Below are 21,905 nucleotides of genomic sequence, written 5' to 3'. Positions count from 1 at the left end.
TAGGCTGTGCCCAAAGATTTGATGTTTAACTTGACCGTAAGTTTGGGTTGATCCAATGCAAAAACCCTGAGGATACATGCTCCAAAACCATGTTTTTCAGCCACGGTGTTTCTAGGAAGCCATGGATCCGTGTATTTTGTGGAGCACTCTGTGCCCATGGACATGTCGTGTGATTTGACAGTGAGTTTTGGGTGGACCAATGCAAAAACCCTGAGAATGCATGAGGATCCGTTATTTAAAGCCATGTTTTTGGGCCATGGTGTCCCCAGGAATGCATGTTTTTTGTGTTGCAGGCTGTCTCCATGGACATGACGTATGATTTGACGGTGATTTAGGGGTGGTCCAATGCAAAAACCCTGAGGATCCATGATGTGTGATTTGAGGTTTGGGTGTTTCCGGAGGTGGGAAATTGCTGACTCCCACACGGCCGGACTCCAGCCATGCCGGAAATTCAGGGCTGATATGGGGGTAATTAGCCCTGGCAGCCTCCCCAGGGTGGGGGAGGACTGTCTTATAGACCCACGGATTGTCTGAGATTGCCAACTTGCATCAAGGTACAAGTGGCAGTACACTGGGTTGCAGAGTACGGGACGGCTGGCACTCTCCGATGCCATTCTCATAGCCAGGAACATTGTTTGAACATCAAACAAACAAACATTGTTTGGACAATAAATAGACATGGACTGGATTGAAGAAGCTTAAGAAAAAGCCTGCAGACTTGTACAGTCCCTGGGGGTTTAAGCTTGGACTTGGAAGCAGGAGTTATGTGCTGGCTGATTTTGCAACGATTTGAGATACCAACTTGGAACAATACACAGTGCAGCCGTTTGCAGTTTTCATATTATGAGGGAGAGAGAAGGCCAAGGGGTGTCTAGCAGCCCCCCCCCCAGGCCCAGAGGGTGGATAGTGCGATCCCCAAAGTCTGATCGGTTGCCAAATGACTGATATTTGTGGAATACAGTTTATCTACTTCGCAATATTGCAAGCAGTTTTGCCTAACAATTTAACTTGGAAGGTACTGGTTCAATAAAGCTCAAAAGGAAGGTTTGGACAATTAATGATTGTGTGCTGGTCCCGTGGGTTACCCAAGAGGCGAGGTCAAAGTCCAGTCTGTGGTCAAAGGTGCAACATGGAGACAGTCCGTAGTAGCCGATGCTGGGTGCAGGGTAGGAAGTCGGGTGAAGTCAGGAACAGGCTTGCAAGCAGGGAGCCAGGCAGGAACTAGCAACCAACAATGTTGCTCCCGCAACTTGGGACTGCCCAGCTTTTATCTGCCCCGAGGCACAGAGGGACCCTGATCCTCTGGTGACTCGCCTCTCCTGGCCTGGAGGCGAGCACTCCTCCTGCGGGAACTTAGTTCCCTCTGCCCTGAGCCTCTGCAGCTCAGGAGAGATTGGAGAGTTACACTCTCTGACGTGGCTGAGAGTCGAGCACCTGCAGGCAATGGGTCCTCCATCACCTCAGGAGCCAGAGCACACTCAGTTGATGCCTGCACCTGCTCATGCCTCAGCCCCAGCTCAGCTGGTTCTAGAGGTGGGGAATCCTGTGCAGGCTGGGATCCCTCAGGTTCAGCATCTGAGTCTGAATCCCAGGCCATCACAGATTGGGAGTTGCTGCGCTATTAAACTTCAGATAACAGACTTGGACAACATCCCGGATTGGAATGGAGTCAGAGGAAGCTGCGCTGATAAAAAGGCAGTTGGAAAAATATATACTAATAAAGCTGTATTTGACAGATGAAAGTATAAGATGTTTGACATGATTGAGAATCGTGGGGAGCTCCGAAAAACTAATTATAATTTGGACTATAATTTGGTCTTTTTATTTTAGTTTTTTATTTTAATTGGAGTATTATGGTTGGATATATTAATTGGATGTTTCTTATTGGAAAATCAATAAAAATTATTTTTAAAAAGTCTGGACGTTATACTCATGGTGATGCAGCCTAGAGCTGCATTAGCTTTTTTTTGCTGCTGCATCACTCTCTTGACTCATGCGAGGCTTGTGGTCTATTAAAACCCCCAGCATCTGCTTCTTATATTTGTGCAATTGGTTCTTCCTGCCTAAGCAGTGCCAGATCATCAAATGGGCAGAATAGACACTGGTCGATGAGCCCCATGCCTTTTAGGAGCCCCGCAACAATGGATCAAAATAATATTGATTAGATCTTGAAAGAAAATTACAATCAAGCTTTCTTAGTTCAGTGTTATGCCAACAAGAGGGGGACCCCCAAGATTTCAACTGCCTAGGGGCCTCCACAGGATTTAATCCAACACCATACCTAAGTGTAGAACCTTACATTTGCCCCTACTGAAATCCTCAGAAGCCAATTTCCTCACATAGCAGGGATCACCACTGTGTCCAACCAGTGGGTCTTGGGGAGGGATCAGTTGCATTTGGGATCCCTCAGCCTAGAGGCAACAGAACTAAGAAAGCAGTCTCTGCCAGAGGCCCCTGAAAGGTACTAGTCGAGGAAATAATGTGACCAGTTATAAAGCAGATGCTTTTGTCTCAAATTCTCATATCACCACCTTCCATGAAATCAATACAAAAATAGGCAAACCACTGTTCTCTCAGCTGCATTACTGCCCACCTCCTTTCTGCAATTTGGAGAAAGCAGCAGCAGCTTACTCTATAGGGCTATTGCAGTTTCATAACTGCTGTTATGAAAGCATTTTTTTTTTAATGCCAAGACACCTTAGCCACTCTAGTGGCAGATTCTGACAGCAGCTTTAACAAAGCATTGGCTGCTTCTATGTAGTCTGGGGCTTGTTGTCTTAGTGTAGCAGGCCTGTTGTTGCTCCCATACTAGCAGAGTAACACAACCACTGTGCACCAGGACCATGCTTATTATCATCAACTTTTTCTTCTTCTTACAAATACTAAAGTTTGTTGGAAAGAACCAGGGGTTCAGATTTAAAGCAATGGCCACATCCTTGCAGCAGGGCATTGGAAAATACAGTGGCACCTCAGGTTAAGTACTTAATTTGATCTGGAGGTCTGTTCTTAACCTGAAGCACCACTTTAAGCTAATGGGGCCTCCTGCTGCTGCCACACCGCCGGAGCACAATTTCTGTTCTCATCCTGACCTGAAGCAAAGGTACTATTTCTGAGGTACTACGGTATTTCTGGGTTAGCGGAGACTGTAACCTGAAGCATATGTAACCTGAGGTACCACTGTATATAGGATCACTTCCAAATGGTACCTCTCCTACAATGCCCGAAATAAAGGCTTTCGTCAGTGGGCAGGTGAACAACAACTTTCATGGTTTTACCTTTCCTACAGATCCTGGAAGAAGCCGGAGAAGCAATTTACACAGAACAACCCCATCTTTCAGAGATGTTTTCAAGAACTGCACAGGGTCGCCAATAATTATTTTGGGAGAATTTTAAGCCCCCATAGAAATCAGCCATGTTACGATTTGCTCTTCTGGATTCATGGTTGAAGATGTAATGTCTTCAGCTTTGCAGACCTTGCATGCAATGATGCCTAACCCACATCCGTGACTGTATCTTCCTGCTTCTTCTGGAGTGAGCAGAACAGCAGTGGAGGTTACTTACCGCCCTGCACTTAAAGCCACAAACAGGTTGATTGGGGGGGGGGGGTTACCAGAAAGACTTTCCTCTGACTGGTGGAACAGGTTTGTGTGCATTTGCATGATGGTTTCTGGTCTTCTGCGATCATTTCTGAAGAAGTAGGAAGGGGAAGAGCTTTTGTGGCAGATGTTTTGCTGTAAGTATAGAGGTGCCCTTATCCTGCATCTCTCAAATGTTTACTTTGCACACCGCATAACATAAAACACGAGACCTTGACTACTCTTGCAGCAAAATGAGCCATTAGAAGGGATCATGGGAGATGCCCTTTTTGAGTATTCCCCTGTGCAATAATAATAATAAACTCACCAGCAAGCAAGTTAAGCCCAGGCTGAACCTTACTGCACTAGCTTTTTACATGCAGGACTCTTTCTTTAAATGCAGGAATCAATTAAAAATGTGGTCCCCCTCCTGCAGTCCTGAGGAGATAAAGGTAAGTCTACCTCAGTCCCTGTCACTTCATTCTCACTCTGTTCTGCTCAGCAGCTAGACCTGCACAGGAAATGTTAAAGTGTTAGCTATAACTTTCAAGACAGCAGCCATCTTTTAAGAAACTATATTTAAGGCAGCTGTAATTTTAAGTTTGAAATAAATAATGTATGTTTTTTAGGCATCAGCTCACAAAACACACAAAACTAAGATTCCTTACCCAGTGTGTAAAGAATGCATCCGCCAGTGTACATTCACAATGCAAAAATATGTGTATCCAACCCCAATTCAAAGGGGAACTCAGACCCAGCCCAAATATGCTGGGCAAGGTTAAAAAATGAACAGATAATTGACATTTAGATGCACTCTGTTACCCTAAACCAGGGGTGGGAACCTCAGACTCAGGAACTGAATGCGGCCCTTCAGACCTATGAACCCCCTGAGACTCTTCCCAGGCCTGTTCTCCAGCGTTTTTTACTAGAATGCATGGCTGAACAAAGCCGTGCCTCTTGTAGGCCTGGATGGAGATGTGTAGAAATTGTGAGGAGAACCTGAGCTTACAGGGTTAAACAGCTCAGAGTGTACGCACTGCCTACTGTTGGGAGGGGGGAGATTTTGTCATTTCCGAGAGTCTCCAGCCTTTGTTCTTTTTCTCTACTTTCGCTTTTGAGGAGAGGACGTGTTTTCACGATGCTGTTTGCTGTGATAGATAATGGATAGTCTGCTGTAAATAAAACTGCTTTTAGCTGCTAAGATCCTGTCTGGACTTTATTTTAGCACACTGAAGAAAGCAAGGAAGTTTTGCAGCTTTCTCTTGCCGCTGCTGAAACTCTGCTGTTTGCTCAGAGCCTTTGGAATGTGGCCTTTGAAGTCCGGAGGGTAGCTGCACAGCCAAAGCGGGCTGGACGCCAGGATTTATCTGAGCAATAAATATTTTCTTAAGAGAAATGTCTAGACTTATGCATGACAGACCCTTTACAAGCTAGAATGTTACAAGCATTTAACTTGCAGGATTTGAGCCATTTTTACAAACTTTGTTTTTAAAATTTTCAATAAACAAAACATAACATACATGGTTGAAGCCTCCTAGTTGAAATCCTGCAAAGTTAAAAGCAAGCAAGGCAGAGAGCTTAAAAGCGCTTTTTTTGCATTGGGAAAACCCAATGCAAAGAGTTTTTAAGCTCTCTGCCTTGCTGGGGATGGGGGTGTTGAAGCCCTCTTGGCATGCCAGCTCTGGAAACCCTGGGATGCTCAAGTGTGTGGGAGTTCCACAGGCTAGAGAGTGTTTTTGCATATACATGGAACCCCTGGAACCAAACTCCTGCACAAGTTGTCATCATATAGTATTGTACTGCCAGAGTAGCACATTACATGCCAACGTTTGATACACAGTATTTGTAAGAGGGTACAAACAATCTGTATCCAGGTGTTTCTGACATTTAGGCCTCTTCCTCTTCTCTTCTATAAACATCCAATGCTCACAACAACGACTGACACTGGCATTTAAGATCTGACTTCCCTCTGAAATGTCTTCATGAAAAACTGTAGACATATTTAAGTTGCACAGCAGCTGCATTCTCCATGGGCATCCATTCCTCAAATGTCAGCCACAATTAACCTTGTACCTAAAATAAAGAGAGTAACATTAGCAGTGCCTCAAAAGGAAGTTATCAGAAAACTATGATTTGCTCAGGGACAGTCATGAATGGGCGTGCTTTGATGCAGATAACAAACTCAAAATACAGGCTGTATAAACTACGATGGTCTTCTTGGAAAAAGTGTTATTTTACAGTCACAAGTGGGCACATGATCCTTAAGGGATAGAAGAGGCTTCCTCTAAAACAGCACAGCCAAACCCAAAAATATTAGACACTCAAGGATCCTTATTAGGTGCACTGTGGCTGCTGAAAGCCTTATTCTGCTCACTGCTAATGTTTGTTTTTTGCAACTGTTTAGCTATGGCAAGCATAGACAAACTAGGCCCTCCAGATGTTTTGGGACTACAACTCCCATCATCCCTAGCTAACAGGACCAGTGGTCAGGGATGAGGCAAGCTGTAGTCGTAAAACATCTAGAGGGCCGAGTTTGCCTGTGCCTGAGCTATGGCATCTGCCCACTACCTTTCCTTTTGGGTGGAGGGAGGGAGAGAGAGAACTGAAGCGTTTTTTAAAAAATTCTGGCAAGCTTCCCTAGGTGGGTGACTACCGTAAATTCCGGCGTATAAGGTGACTTTTTAACCCCGGAAAAGAGCTTAAAAGGTCGGGGGTCGCCTTATACACCGGGTATGGGTGGCGCGGAGCAGAGCTCGCCTCCCCGCTGCTGCTGCGGCTCTGAAGCAGCAGCGGGTGGCGGGCTCAGCTCCGCGCTGGGAGAAAGCCGCCCGGTGAGGAGCCCGCCCCCCCAAGCGGCAGGCTCAGTGAGCGGCAGGCTCAGCTCTGCGCCGGGCGGCTTTCTCCCGGCTTGGAGCTGCCCAGCATATTAGGCGACTGGGCTTCTAAGACAAATCCCCAAACTGCAGCTGCTAATTTGGGGGGTCGTCTAATACGCCCATAGGGACGTGGGTGGCGCTGTGGGTTAAACCACAGAGCCTAGGACTTGCTGATCAGATTGGCGGTTCGAATCCCCGGGACGGGGTGAGCTCCCGTTGCTCGGTCCCAGCTCTTGCCAACCTAGCAGTTTGAAAGCACGTCAAAGTGCAAGTAGATAAATAGGTACCGCTCCGGAGGGAAGGTAAACGGCGTTTCTGTGCACTGCTCTGGTTCACCGGAACCGGATTAGTCATGCTGGCCACATGACCCGGAAGCTGTACGCCGGCTCCCTCGGCCAATAAAGCGAGATGAGCGCCACAACCCGTCGGCCACGACTGGACCTAATGGTCCCTTTACCTAATACACCCAGTCGCCTAATATGCCGGAATCTATGGTATATCTTTGCCACGGATGTCTTTTGTTTTTAATTTCATCTTGCTATTTTTCTGCTGTTTTTATTTTATTTCATACATCACCTTGGGACGTATGTGGAAGGTGAAAAATAGTAATACTCCCAAGACTACTGAACAGCATGTCTGAAATCCTGGTCAAAGCTTTTAACCAGTTTTCATCAGAGTTTAAAGTCTACAGCTTTCTATGCCACCATTATGGGCATTCCAGGTATCAGGGCAACAAGTGAACTGAACCCTGACAGCATATTTAACTGGTATTGAAGTCACCATCCCTAGTGGAACCTCTTCAAAGCTTGCACTCATATCAGTGACATCTGCATATTCTTTTCCTGAAATGCCATTCACAGCTTGCCTTTAAAAAAAATCTAGTTTTCAGGGGGCCGCTAGGGGCGCCTTGAAAGATGGCCGACAATACCATCTCTCCGGCTTGCATGAGGTAATTAGAGGCTGATTATGGGGAGTATATCAGTCTCCCTCATTTTCCCAGGGGATGGGAAAATGCTGCCTCGCCCGCGGTTTGCCCATAAATCACCCCCGAGTTCGAAAGGAGGAGGGGGTGGGGGCACTGGGCGGAAAGCCCTTGTGCGAGTCCTGGAACTCCCGGACGCTACTTTCAGGAGCGAAACTGGCTGTGTTGCTTAAGAAGAAAATTTGGAGAAGTAAACGCACATGCTTCGAGCGAGGTCAGGAGTGTGTTATCTGCTAAATAAATCTACCACTGAAATGATGAAGCGATGGAATGAACTGAGGACTATATCAAAGAAACACAACTATGTTGGTATGTGAAATGGAACGGAAAGGAGGGGGAACTTTCTGCTTTTTAATATGATTTACCTAACAACCCCCCCCCCTTTAGAAGAACTGCCACAATGACTGACAGCAAGTGAGATGGAAAAATAAACTGTGTGGAAACAAAAAATGCTAATAAAAGGTTTTACTCTGTGGGAGATCTGGAAAGAATGGAGGCTTTCTTGTACGTAGTTACAAAAGCGATCTGCCATTAAGGGGCAGACCTTGCTGCAAGATTTCCAGTCATAGGGAGTATGAGCCACTGTTTTGTTATCAGGTTGGACCGTAAATTTGAAAGGGCAACAAACCTCCTGGAAAGGCTGACTTATTGTGCATAAGGTCTGCGAAAATTAAAGAACAGACGCTGAGACTGTATTTCATCAGAATTGTCTAAAATGGCGACTGCCGCTTGAACGGACTCTTGGATGGATTTATGTGAGATGAATTACGGGAAAGCATTTCAAAGTTCACACAGAAATATAAACAAGGCTGTTTCTTTTACCTCGCTTGTGGAGACAACTCGGAGGTTATTAAAAGAAAAAGGATAATGACAAGGAGATGAGAAGATGGGACTGTGAACATCAAAGCAGCAGAAATACAAGAAGATTGGACTCCTACCGAACTCGAAGCATGGGTACCCCCTACAAAAAAAATAAAATTCGGCTTAGCATTTGGACTTTGTGATTTGAATTGATATAATTGGGAATATGATTGGATATGATTGGTTTGATAAATGGAATTTTAATAAAAATAATTTAAAAATAAAAATAATAAAAATCTAGTTTATTCTCTCCTCTTCCCTCAGAAATTTGCAAAGGCTAGATTCCAAAACAGGGTGGTTATTTATTTACCCAAATTGAGCAGCCAAGAACTCACCACAAACTTCACTGAAGGTATCAGCAATTTAAGTTGTACACTCTATCTGCCCATCTTTAACTTGCAAAAAGTATGCAGTGTTCCTAACATTGCATTCATCCACAGCTTACCTGTTGTACTATCAGAGTAGAAATCCATGTTGTCCACCAGCACTGCCATGCACCAGGTCACATATTAAAGACCGCTGTCATCCTGCAACAATTAAAACAGGCATGAAAGATTATTCTAGCACAAACTGCCCAAGCCCCTAACCACCCCCAGAAACATAGCAAGAATGCCTGTGTTTGCCAATTAACCTACTTCAAGCTCTGATGCTTTAAGTTTGAGAGGTGGAAGGTTCACTGGATTGGAATGAACTGTAATGGCTTATGGATTCTCATTTCCTTTCCAATGGTGCTTTTCGTGGTAAATCCACAACCTGACTGGCATGTTTTAAGGATTATAGCAGAACTTTATTTGGAGGTCTTCAAGTCTTACTACATTTCAAGAGCATCTTTTGGACTTCCTGGCTCCACCTGGATCATGACAACTTGCCACAGGTTCTGCTATTTGTATCAAAACTGCCCACCTGACTTAGTACAAAGAAGTCAGGCATCCAACTAAACATCAGGTTTGTATTAACGGCTTGTCTGTAATTCCCCAAGCTGGTATATATTTTGGCTATTTAAGCCAATTTCTGATTTGCTAGCATTTTAATTTCCTAGTATAGTATAGTACAAACAGTTGTTTTTTTAAGTTCTTCCTCAAAACATACTGGGCAAAAAATAACCCCTCCCAACCCTCTAAAGAAATGTTTGTCTACAGTGAGTTGCTTTCTTAGTGTTGCTTTCAAAAGCTTTGTGCCATACACAGTTTCATCTAAGATAAGGTTATGTTGAATTTGTAAGGCTTTGCCTAAGGCTATCCAGCAGTTTTTCTATTGGGTGCTGCTTTAAAATTTAAAAGAGCTTCCATTGCCATGATGTACAGCAAAGATGTTCCTTTAAAAATGAGACACTACAGGATTGCTAAAATTTGAAACAGTAAGAGCAAGTACTGTTTTGCAGCTTCTTTGATGGAACTGGCCAAACCTCTTACACATCTGTAGCTTGCTTACTACAGGTTAATATGTTATTTTGGGGGGTGAGGTTCTTGCAAATTCCCAAATGAAGTATTTAGAAAGGCACAATGTACATTCAGCATTATCCGTATGTCGTTTGGATTTAATGACTGAATGGTATCCTGAATTTTTACACAAAACTAATTTTCTATTTTGGAGCATTGTGTGCATTTCAGCATGGAGAGGATGTTTTAACATTTTAGTCTGGCACACATCCCACCACCCTCCAAAAGCTAAAATGGGTTTGCTAGAAAGAAGGCACATGTTTGCATGTGTAGAACGATCCATGGCCATTTTAGATGGCTGCACGTTGTACGGGAAGCCTTAGGGTTGCCGGTTTCATGGATGAGGTGAGAGCGTTGCATTTCAGGGTTAACCTTTACTTTAAGAAGTTACAACACTAGTACACAGGCTAAAAATGTCATACATTAACACCTGCATTCTGAGACAAATCTTAACAATTTTGAAATTAAATTAAAACAAGTTTTCTTTCTCCTCACCAAAAAATATATATTAAGTAATGGAGGGGAACTTAACAAGAAACAATAAAAAAGATAAAGACAAATGTTTCAGTAGTCCTCTGGAGTGGGGATAGAACTTCCACATCTCATTTGTTGGAGGAAAAAACTGATTTGGTCCAGCACTTTTAAAGGTTTCAGTATCTGCTTCGGCCTCCACCTCTATCAGAGCGGCTCCCTCCACGGCCGCCACCTCTGGGTGCTCCGCGGCTGGAGCTGCTGTAAGAATCACGTGGAGGAGCATAACCCCTTTCCATAGAAGGGGTGAGGCCTCGGTCTTGTCTTCCCACACGATCCCGGCCACTTGAGTAGACATCACTTCTGCTGCTTGAGTAACTTTCTCGACTTCCACCATACCCATCTCGGGTGTTCCCATAATCGTCATAGCGACTGCTTCCACCATAAGATGGAGGGGGCCCTCGTGCAGGTGGAGCACTACGTGAGTTACCTGCAGGTTCAATGGTCAGGTAATAGGACAACACTATAAATCATATCACCACAACTTTACATCTAAGTTTAAAAGAATTTGTATCAATGGTGTCTGTTACTCTTTTGCATTAACTGAAAGTTTTAATATACATTTGGCAGGGGAGTATCGGATAGTGAATGAAATAAAGACTGTTTGAAGACGATATTTCTCAAGGCAGCTCTTTTTGGGATTATTCCAGAACAGCTTGCTATTTTTACAACAGAAATTCCACAATTTTTTTTCTCCAGTGATAGATGCAATTCAGAACAGTTGAACTTTTGCTTCGTTAGTTTATGGGAAATGTAATTCAATCATTTTGTTAAAAATGAAGTAACGGTGTATTTTCACTGCAGTGGACAAGCCCAGAATGCCAATTCCCCACTTAAGTAGATGCAGTCTATTAAGTCAAGAGTGAGGCCTATTGAGTTCCTGAAGACCTTCAAAATAAGCACTTACCATAACTCTCATAGGAATTTCTGTATGAGCCCCCACTTGGGTGATCAGAGTAGTCCCGGTCACGCCCTCCACAGCCATCACGATTACTGTAAGAAGAATAACTGTTGGGGTTTAGTACAGGCCATTGCTATAATAATAATAATAATAATAATAATAATAATAATAATAATAAAATAATTTATTATTTATACCCCACCCATCTGGCTGGGTTTGCCCAGCCACTCTGGGCGGCTTCCAACAGAACACTAAAATACAATAACCTATTAAACATTAAAAGCTTTCCTAAACAGGCTGCCTTCAGGTGTCTTCTAAATGTCGAGTTGTTTTTCTCTTTGACATCTGGTGGGAGGGCGTTCCACAGGGCGGATGCCACTACCAAGAAGGCCCTCTGCCTGATTTCCTGTAACCTTACTTATCGCAATGAGGGAACCGCCAGAAGGCCCTCAGCGCTGGATCTCAGTGTCTGGGCAGAAAGATTGAGGTGGAGATGCTCCTTCAGGTATACTGGACTGGAGCCATTTAGGGCTTTAAAGGTCAGCACCAACACTTTCAATTGTGCTCGGAAACGTACTGGGAGCCAGTGTAGGTCTTTGAAGACCGGTGTTATATGGTCTCGGCAGCTGCTCCCAGTCACCAGTCTAGCTGCCGCATTCTGGATTCGTTGTAGTTTCCGGGTCACCTTCAAAGGTAGCCCCACATAGTGTGCATTGCAGTAGTCCAAGCGAGAGATAACTAGAGCATGCACCACTCTGGTGAGACAGTCTGCAGGCAGGTAGGGTCTCAGCCTGTGTACCAGCTGCCCTAGACACAGAATTAACCTGCACCTCCATGGACAGCTGTGAATCCAAACTAACTCCCAGGCTGCGCATCTGGTCCTTCAGGGGCACAGTTACCCCATTCAGGACCAGGGAGTCCTCCACACCAGCCCGCCCCCCTGTCCCCCCAAAACAGTACTTCTGTCTTTTCAAGATTCAACCTCAATCCATTAGCCACCATCCATCCTCCAACCGCCTCCAGGCACTCACACACGACCTTCACCGCCTGCACTGGTTCTGATTTGAAAGACAGGTTGAGCTGGGTTTCATCTGCATATTGATGAACACCCAGCCCAAAAGCCCTGATGCTCTTTCCCAGCAGCTTCATGTAGATGTTAAAAAGCATGGGGGAGAGGATGAAACGCTGAGGCACCCCACAAGTGAGAGCCCAGGGGTCTGAACACTCATCCCCCCCCACCACTTTCTGAACACGGCCCAGGAGAAAGGAGCAGTACCACTGTATAACAGTGCCCCCAGCTCCTCTAGACGGTCCAGAAGGATGTTCTGGTCGATGGTGTCAAAAGCCGCTGAGAGATCCAGCAGAACTAGGAAACAGCTCTTAGCTTTGTCCCTAGCCCACCGGAGATCATCAACCAGTGCAACCAAGGCAGTTTCAGTCCCATAGTGAGGTCTGAATCCCGACTGGAAGGGATCCAAATGGTCTGCTTCTTCCAGGCGTGCCTGGAGTTGTTCAGCAACCACTCTCTCAATACCTTGCCCAAGAATAGAAGATTTGAGACTGGGCGATAGTTGGCCATGTTGACAGCATCTAAAGATGGTTTTTTAAGAAGCGGTTTGATAACTGCCTCTTTCAGCAGGTCTGGGAAGGCTCCCTCACAGAGAGAAGCATTCACCACCCCGCAAAGCCCATCACCCAGCTAGCTTTTATAAGCCAGGATGGGCAAGGATCAAGGAGACAGGTGGTTGGTTTCACTCGTCCAAGCAGCCTGTCCACATCCTCGGAGGTAACAGATTGGAATTGATCCCACACAACTTGACTAGACAGAACTCTAGCACTCTCCCGCCCTGGCCCTGCTCCCATTGTGGAGTCTACCTCTTCCCGAATCTGAGCGAGTTTATCTGCAAAAAACTTTGCAAAATCATTGCAGGAGATCATGTGGCCTGTACTGGGCCCCGATGTAGCAGGTGGTTCCGCTAAATTGCGAACCACCTGAAAAAGTCTCCTGCTGCTGTTTTCTACAGATGCAATAGAGGCAGTGAAGAAAGTCTTCTTCGCTGTTGCTCCCATCACTTGGTAGGCTCGACACTGAGCTCTAACCCATGTCCGGTCAGCTTCAGAATGAGTTTTCCGCCACCGGGGCTCTAGCTGTCTCAGTGATTGTTTCATTGCCCTCAGATCCGTTGAAAAGCATGGGGCTGTCCATGCAATCGGAGAGCGTGCTTCGGAGCCAAACAGTCAATAGCCCTGGTTAACTCCACATTCCAGCGGGCCACCAGGGAATCAGCTGAAAGACCACCAACATGGGATAAAACATCCCCTACCACTCTTTGGAAACCATTTGGATCCATTAAGTGGCAGGGGCAGACCATCCAAATTGGTCCCACCTCCCTGCAGAGGGGAAGGGTCACAGTGACTTTTGCACAGAGTAAGGTAGACCTTTCACTTATACCCTGTTCTTCCTCAAAAGAATCTTAGATTTGGTTCCCAAGCAGTCTCCCATCCAGGTCGTTTTGAGATGACCCACCCTTTAGTCCCAATACCCTGCCTGACTCAGTCTAAGTACACATAACTAAAATAATCAAAGATCTATCTATCCTTGCATCAATTACCCCCCCCCCCATTTCCTTTGTGTCTACATAAGTCACTTGGGGTAAGAACTAGTCAAAGCTGTTCTTTGCAGAGCATCATGAATATCAGGGGTGGTAGTCAGAAGATAGATCTGGATCTATTAGTAGATCAGCAAAGATTTGTGATTCCCAATTATAGCAGCAAAATGTAGAAAGCTTGTGGCAACCATTAAAGGATCCGTGCGTAGAACATGAGCGCTGTTCAGTTGAACTCCTGGGCTCAAAATTCTTTAATTCCAAGTACATCATTTACACTAGACTCCTGTTAATAGATTCCTAGGTTTTAGTTCCAAATAAAGTATATTCCAAAAGCCTGAAGTCTGCCCCATCCCTGATAAACATAGATGGTGCTATAGAAAATAATGACATATAGCTTCCCATAGACCTACATTATCCACCTTCACATGGCTGGATAGTGGCTTTAGAACTGCTTAAAGAAAGCCAACAATTGTTCATTGGTTTCTCTTCTGTAACATAAGAGGGATATACATGTTCTTGTAGCACCTTAAATATAAACAGATTTATTATGGCATAAGCTTCCATGCACCACAGTCCACTTCACCTGACACATGAAGTACTATCCTTAGTTGCTAGTAGGTATAAGACTTCAGAAGTGTCTGATGAAAAGGACTGTAGTCCACCAAACCTTCTGGCATAATGAAGCTGCTCAAGGTGCCACAAAACACTTGTTATATTATTGTGCTTATCGTTTGAATCAAGTACAAAGAAGCACACTGCAAACTGAAACATAAGCTTGACTAACTTGTTGAATGAAATATTAAAAGATTTGTTTGAGAATACACAAAAGTGAACGTTAAGTACCTGTAACCTGTAACCTTAAGTACCTGTAACCTCTTGAGTACATCACGTGAACGGGAATGACCATAGTCACGGTAGGCATGATCTCTTGGAGGTGGAGTATATTCTTTTTTGTCTCTGGAACTTGCCAATTGAACAATGAGCTTGACTAGCTTGTTAATGGAATATGAGAGATTTGTTCAACAACACACAAAATCAAACATTAGCTACCTGTAGCCTCTTGAGGGGTATTCATCACGTGAACTGAAGTGACCATAATCACGGTAGGCATAATCTCTTGGCGGTGGGGCATAATCTCTTGTTTCTCTGGAGCTTGGATAGTCCCGACTTGAATAGCTATGGAAATGAAAACTAAAGTATTTTTTCCGATAGTGAAGTGCAGGAGCTCCTCATAACAGCTCACAGCCATACGCTCAAGCAGAGTCCTAATGCAGCAGCAGACACCCTACCACAAAGTGGAGGAGACATAGTGTAACATCTAATTAGACTTGGCTGACAAGTCACAGAATACTGAACTTCAAAAGCCTGAGATCAGTGCAATTAAAGCACTGAAGATGATTCAAGAGTTCGGACAAGTTGCAGGTTTCAAATTGAATAAGAATGAAACCAAAGTTTTAGGGGAAAAATTAACAATACATGAAAAACTTAATTTAGAGGAAACCACAGGGCTGAAGTTTGTGAAAAAGGTGAAATATCTGGGTGTAAATATGACTGCAAAAAAACTGAATTTGTACAAAGACAACTATGAAAAGTTATGGAAAGGTATCAAAAGGGATTTGTATATCTGGACGAGGTTGAAACTATCTTTGTTGGGCCAAATTTCTGGGGTAAAGATGAATGTATTGCCTAAGTTGTTATTCTTGTTTCAAGTACTTCCTATCATTGATAAGTTGAATTGTTTTAAGGAATGGCAAAAGGTATTATCTAAATTTATCTGGCAGGGGGGAAAACCCAGAATTAAATTTAAATTATTAACAGATGTGAAAGAGAGAGGGGGTTTCTCCCTGCCAGATTTAAGGATTTACTTAGATACAGATGTTTTAGATTTGGAAGGTTTTGATAATGTATTTGGTTGGCATGCATATTTATGGTACGACAAGATAAAAGCTCACAAAGGATTTAAAAATCAGATAGTTAGAAAATCTTTGTACAATGTTTGGATGAGATATAAGGATTTGTTTAGAAAGGAAAACACCCAGGTGGATATCACCATTGGAAGCTAAGAACCATAAAAGGTTGAATATGAAAGACACGTGGTTGAAGTATAATATTTTGATGGAAGTAGGGGACCAATTTAGATTAAAATCTTATTATCAGTTGAAAGATAAAGTAGATGATTGGTTCCAGTACATCCAGATAAATGAAGTGTTTAAAATGGATAAGAAAATCGGTTTTCAAACAGAGAAATCCAATCTGGAAACGGAATTACTAGATACAAAAACAAAAAACCTATCTAAGATGTATAATTTATTGCTGGAATAGCATACGAAAGATGAACAAGTGAAATCTGTAATGACTGAATGGGCCAGGGATGTGGGGCACAGTATCATGATGGTGGATTGGGAGAAATTGTGGAAAAAGGGAATCAAATTTACAGCTTGTAACGTATTAAGAGAAAATTTGATGAAAATGATGTACAGATTGTATTTAACACCAGTGAAGTTAGCAAAAATGTATCATACTCATGATAATAAATGCTGGAAATGTAAAGAAAAAGAAGGAACCTTTTACCACATGTGGTGGACGTGCCCCAAGGTAAAAGACTTCTGGGAAAGGATTTACAATGAACTGAAAAAAGTGTTGAAAAACACATTTATTAAGAAACCAGAAGCCTTTTACTTGGCATAGTGGGGGGTGAAATCCCCAAAAAGGATGTTACTATTTTTCTGTATGCCACAACAGCTGCGAGAATATTGCTAGTGAAGAATTGGAAGAACCAAGATTTACCAACTATCGAAGAATGGCAGATGAAGATGATGGACTATATGGAACTTGCCAAACTGACTGGGAGACTCCGAGACCAGAGAGAGGAGACAGTGGAAGAAGATTGGAAAAAGTTTAAGGAATATTTGAAAAAATATGTTAATATTTAAATCTTAGAACAGCTTTGGAAGTGGATATAGGCTGTAGGGTTAGAAATAGAAGCTAGTGTATTTTAAAATAGTATCATTTGTAAATGAAATGTGAAGATTTTTATGGTTAAAGTAAGTGTGATGATAAAAAAAAATAGTTAGAAATTATGATATATGTAAACTGCTAAAGATGAGTTAAAATGAAAATCAGATGGGGGGACTTGGGGAAGCCCACCTAACAATGTTTAGAAAAAATAAGGATAAGACAAGAATGTTTGTATTGTTTGTTTTTCTGTTTGTGTTGTTTACTTGTGTTATAAAATGGATATTTTTTTTTTTAAAAAAAAAGACAAGTCACAGAATACTGAACTTCAAAAGGTGGTGTAGCCACTAGCATCTTAAACCTGGGTTGCAGAAACCTGAGTTAACTTCTCTGATTAGCATTTAGCTTTAAATAAGAAATACAACCAATTCTACAATTAATTGCTACAATTTAAATGACTAGCATTAAGTACAAATGCAATTAAAAGAAAGAAAATATCCAGCCACTTTGATTCTCCTCATTCTTCCTTTATGCAGATAACAAATTGTCCATAAACAGTAAACACCAGAAGCCTCATTATCTCATTGATTTGCCAGAACAAATCAATTGTCTGGTTGTCCTGACAGATGGGACACGCCCAGTCCAAAAAATGTCCCAGATGTTCTCCCCCTACACCCTTTCCATTAAATCACTGCTTCTGCAATCAAAATGCAGTAGGTTCAATAATTAAGTTCCTTGATCTGAAAAATATCCAACAGGGTTTGATTTTACCTGTCTTTAGTACTGTAACCACCATCTCTTGGAGACAGGTAGACATCTCTTCGTGATGGCAGTGGTTCTCTCCGTGGCGGTCCTCCATAACCGTCTCTACCACGTGAGAGGGGTTCTTAAGTAATCAAGCAGAAAATGAAATATTTTTGAAATAAAGCCTTCTGAAAACAAGGTATTAGTAGAGAAAGTTGTTCCCACCATGAGCTAAGACCACACCATACTGAATCAAACTTTTCTGTGGTGGTTTAAGTTCAATACAACCTCTATCAGCAAGATGAAGAGATAGCAAAGTCCTACATTATACTGAAAGAAAGCTTGCTTTCAGTTCTTCCAAACAGAGGCCTAGTCAAACTAAGCATACATCAACAAGGGCTGACTAGTGAGTATTTAGCCCATATTCTACAACTCAAGAATCCTTTTCCAACGTGTTGCATAGGACTCACATGTGGAGATATGCTGAAAACCGAAGTCATCCAGCATAACTAAGGAGTGTCAATTCATACCTCTTAATCCAGCAAGGGGTATCTGCCCTAACACAGAGACACTAGCGGGGACTTGCTCCCAACATAGCACTGCTGGAGGGTCCTGGAAGCAGTACAACTAAATTGCTATTTCTGAGTGCCAGTAAAACTCAGCACAGTTGTAAAAGCCTTTCTCCAACCACCACAGACTTGTGGATCCATGCAATGGACAATAAAAAAATACTTTATTACATTTACATGCTGTTTGGCATCAAAGTGATTAAAAAAATTACCTCTGCCTCCCATTCCACTACTGCTACGAACAGGTCCAGAAGGAGCAGGTCTTTTAGGTGGTGGGCCACCACTACGTGGGGGTGGACCCCTTTTCATCGGTAGAGGGCCTCTAGAAGAACCTAAAAGATCAGCAATGTGCCAGCTAGATAGCAGAAACAGGATTCCTCAGACAGTTCTGCCTCACTAGGAGCACAATGTACCACTGTGGCAGTACCCATGATACACACAGAATATTCTACACTGTCCCTTCCCAGAGAGAGAATGTCATTTGGAACAGAACTGATTCTCAGCAGCTCTTTCCGATAATTTGAATAACTATGATTTTACTGTTCTGTTTTCATGAATTTGTTGTTTATTTATTTGCTGCTGTGTTTGCTATTACAGGGATTGCAATACTTGTTTTTAAATGTTACCGACACCGATTAAATAACTTCTGCCTAAACTTGCAAAATTTCAGTTAAGGCAAATTGCCAATTTGCTTAACATGAGATTAATCCCTGGCCCAGTTTCCAAAATACACCTCAATGTTTTAAGCAAGGCTACAAGTTTGCTAGCTTCATCTCTATACTTGAGTACATCAAACACAAGAACAGCATTCATCCTGTGAAATAGCAGGACGACAATCTTTTCCCAAACTTCCAAACCACCAGAAATTCATCATTTGTATTGTGTCTAGAGCTGGGCGATATATTGGTAAATTGTCTGAAACCAGTATGGCATTCAGATCGTAGTATCTGTTTCAGATATTTTTAGGGGCTTCTTGCCCCTCAGCCAAGAAGTTTAAGGCAATATGGGGCCTTACTTAACTGCAGGGCATATGTATCTAGGCTATTTATTCCTCCCCTAAGGTGGAGAGAAGCGGCAGCTAAGATATATCATGATGTTTGGAATGTAGCAGTATAATACAATATTTAGCTGCTGATATATAAAATGTTGAAAACCAGACACTGCACAGTCCTAATTGTGTCTTGATTTTGAGAGTAGGCTGTAAACCAGCATTCTCTATGCAGTGTCTTGTATGCTGCCCAATTACACATGGGAAAACACACATACCCAAATAACTCCCTCTTGAAGGGGGACCCCGTGTTCCACTTCCACCTCTTCCGCCTCTAAAACCTCTTGGAGGACCTCTGCTCCTTGGAGGGGGAGGGGGCCCACGTCTACCGGTTTCAAAGGATGGCTTGGTAGCTTGTTCAACTTTAATTGATCTTCCGTCTAAAGACTGAACAAAGGAATCTAACTTAACATTAATTGCAAATGCTTCTTTTTGTAGGACAGAGTGCCTCAGTTCTTATCCCTGCTATGGTTTCTAGCAAATACGTTTGGTTTTGTATTATGCAGATAAAAAGCATAATTTTAAAAATGAATATATTGTTTTAACCCCACTTTGTAAACCACTCTAGGATTTAACCAACCAAGGTGATCTTAAAAATTGAACACCCATATTCTACGGCTACATGCTTTCAGTATGTCAATCTTATTTGTTTACATACAATTCTTCTAGATCTTTAGTTTCCAAGTGCATTTAAACCAATTTTCAGAAGCAAAGGTTTTGCCATGATGTGCATATTAGTTTCTGTTTTGCCACTGAGCAGCTGCTTAGAGTCACAAGGCTGTACCTATGTACAGAAATTGGGTTTGTACTGAGATTGTACTGACACGCTGCCCAGTGGTGTTCACAGAAAGGGGGAGGATGTTAGTTTCTGTTTTGCCACTGAGCAGCTGCTTAGAGTCACAAGGCTCTGTTTACATTCCAGAGACAGTGCAGACTGTTGGAAGTCTCACGGGAGACTAGAGGCGGATGTGACGTTAGTGGTTTCCTGTTTCCTTTATTCCTTTGTTCCAGTTGCTCTCTGCTTTCATGGAGAGAGGATGTATATTTCTTTGCTGTCTGCGTAGTAAGAAATAAAGCATAGCATGTAGCCATAAATCTCATCACTTCTGCTGCTTTGATACTCTGCTTAATGTGGGAACGTGCCTTGGAGCCTTATTAAAGGCTCAGGTCGTTAAACACGTCGGGAGGCGATTCCGAAGGACTCAGGGGAAGAAAATGAGCTTTATCAGCTTGGCCGAGCGGAGATCCCGACAGTGCATGTTATTAAAAAGTAACAGTCACTACAGGTATTTTCTAGAAATAATTGATTGAGCCATCACAATCAGGAAGCAATGCTATATTATTTAGGCAGTTCTTGAGACATCCAGTTTCATTCTTAATTTAAGAGTAGCCCATAGAATGCCCATACTAGCATTCTTGAAGAAAATAAGCCATAATAATAATAATAATAATAATAATAATAAATTTTATTTATATCCTGCCCTCCCCAGCCGAAGCCGGGCTCAGGGCGGCTAACAACACTAAAACAGTACAACATTATAAAACATTATAAAAATGAATTAAAATCAAAATTGATGGCAACCATAAACTAAAGTTTTGTAAAGATTGCCAAAGGAGGGAGTCAGGCTGCGCCCTGACCAAAGGCCAGGTGGAACAGCTCTGTCTTGCAGGCCCTGTGGAAAGATGTCAAGTCCTGCAGGGCCCTAGTCTCTTGTGACAGAGCGTTCCACCAGGTTGGAGCCGCAGCCGAAAAAGCCCTGGCTCTAGTTGAGGCCAGCCTAACCTCTCTGTGGCTTGGGACCTTCAAGGTGTTTTTATTTGAAGATCGTAAGTTCCTCTGTGGGGCATACCAGGAGAGGCGGTCCCGTAGGTTTTATTTGTCTTAAAGCTAACCCTTAACATCCTTAAACAAATTCCCTTAGCATCCCTAAATGCTATTACCCAAGCATTCACTCCATTATAACACATCACTGAACTTGTCTCATTAATAAAAGCAACTCTGTCAATCAATCAATCCAATCACCCTCAGCTTGACACTCTGCAATTAACACATTAGTTCCTACCTTTCCATTCATATCTCTGGCAGCATCCTTGGCATCTGCTGGACTCTCGAAGGTAACAAAAGCAAACCCTCTTGATTTGTTGGTTTCACGGTCTTTCATAAGGAGAACTGAAGAAAGACAAAAGTGTTATTCCACTTTCATCTTAGAATGGTGTATCCCAAGTTGTACACAAGCCTGCTCAGAACTTCTTAGAGGACATATAAGCTCTATCACTTCAACTGATCAAAGCTGTAAAATTCATCAAAGCAGACCTTTAACTTAATATTATGCCCTAAAAAGGCTGTGTGCTTACCCTCTACTATATGGCCATATTTGCCAAAGACAGATTCAAGAGCCTTCTCATTAGTCTCTGTGTTCAGCCCACCAATGAACAGCTTGCCAGGACGATCTGCTTCAACCATTTTGACACAGTTTGGGATCTGGAACAACACACATTCAACTTGAAATGGGAGAAGCTTGGGTCCTTTGGAAATATTTGACAAAACAACAGGATAAATCCTCAGACAGCAATATGCAGATATTGAAAAATCTGATTAGGGCTTGATGGTCCTTATCAGCTTGTCCATGCGCTTAGTTGCTAAACAGAAATGGCAGCATCCTTTTTGTGGTGACCAAGGCCTTGCTTAAAAAGGTAAAGGGACCCCTGACCATTAGGTCCAGTCGTGGCTGACTCTGGGGTTGCGCGCTCATCACGTTTTATTGGCCGAGGGAGCCGGCATACAGCTTCTGGGTCATGTGGCCTGCATGACTAA

General features: G+C 43.0%; 1 protein-coding gene across 2 annotated transcripts; it reads right to left on the bottom strand.

Moving 5' to 3' along the window:
- Window positions 1-5,353: 5,353 nt before the first annotated feature.
- Window positions 5,354-21,611, bottom strand: LOC309333217 (RNA-binding motif protein, X chromosome-like). 2 transcript variants are annotated; one of them, XM_081846636.1, is made up of 9 exons: window positions 21,446-21,611; window positions 21,154-21,260; window positions 19,309-19,477; window positions 18,255-18,374; window positions 17,501-17,615; window positions 14,825-14,950; window positions 11,172-11,272; window positions 8,740-10,694; window positions 5,354-5,648 (listed from the first exon to the last, which is right to left on the bottom strand). In XM_081846636.1, exons 1-8 carry the CDS (start codon window positions 21,552-21,554, stop codon window positions 10,384-10,386), a joined length of 1,158 nt encoding a protein of 385 aa, XP_081702762.1. In that variant the 5' UTR covers window positions 21,555-21,611; the 3' UTR covers window positions 5,354-5,648; window positions 8,740-10,383. The 2 variants fall into 2 exon arrangements, with proteins under 2 accessions (XP_081702762.1, XP_081702763.1); XM_081846637.1 differs by having other exon boundaries at window positions 11,172-11,257.
- Between the last annotated feature and the right edge of the window lie 294 nt (window positions 21,612-21,905).

This window comes from Podarcis erhardii (assembly GCF_964252035.2).
Source record: "Podarcis erhardii genome assembly, chromosome: W".
NCBI classification, from domain to species: domain Eukaryota; kingdom Metazoa; phylum Chordata; class Lepidosauria; order Squamata; family Lacertidae; genus Podarcis; species Podarcis erhardii.
This window is presented reverse-complemented; position numbering and strand designations above follow the sequence as displayed.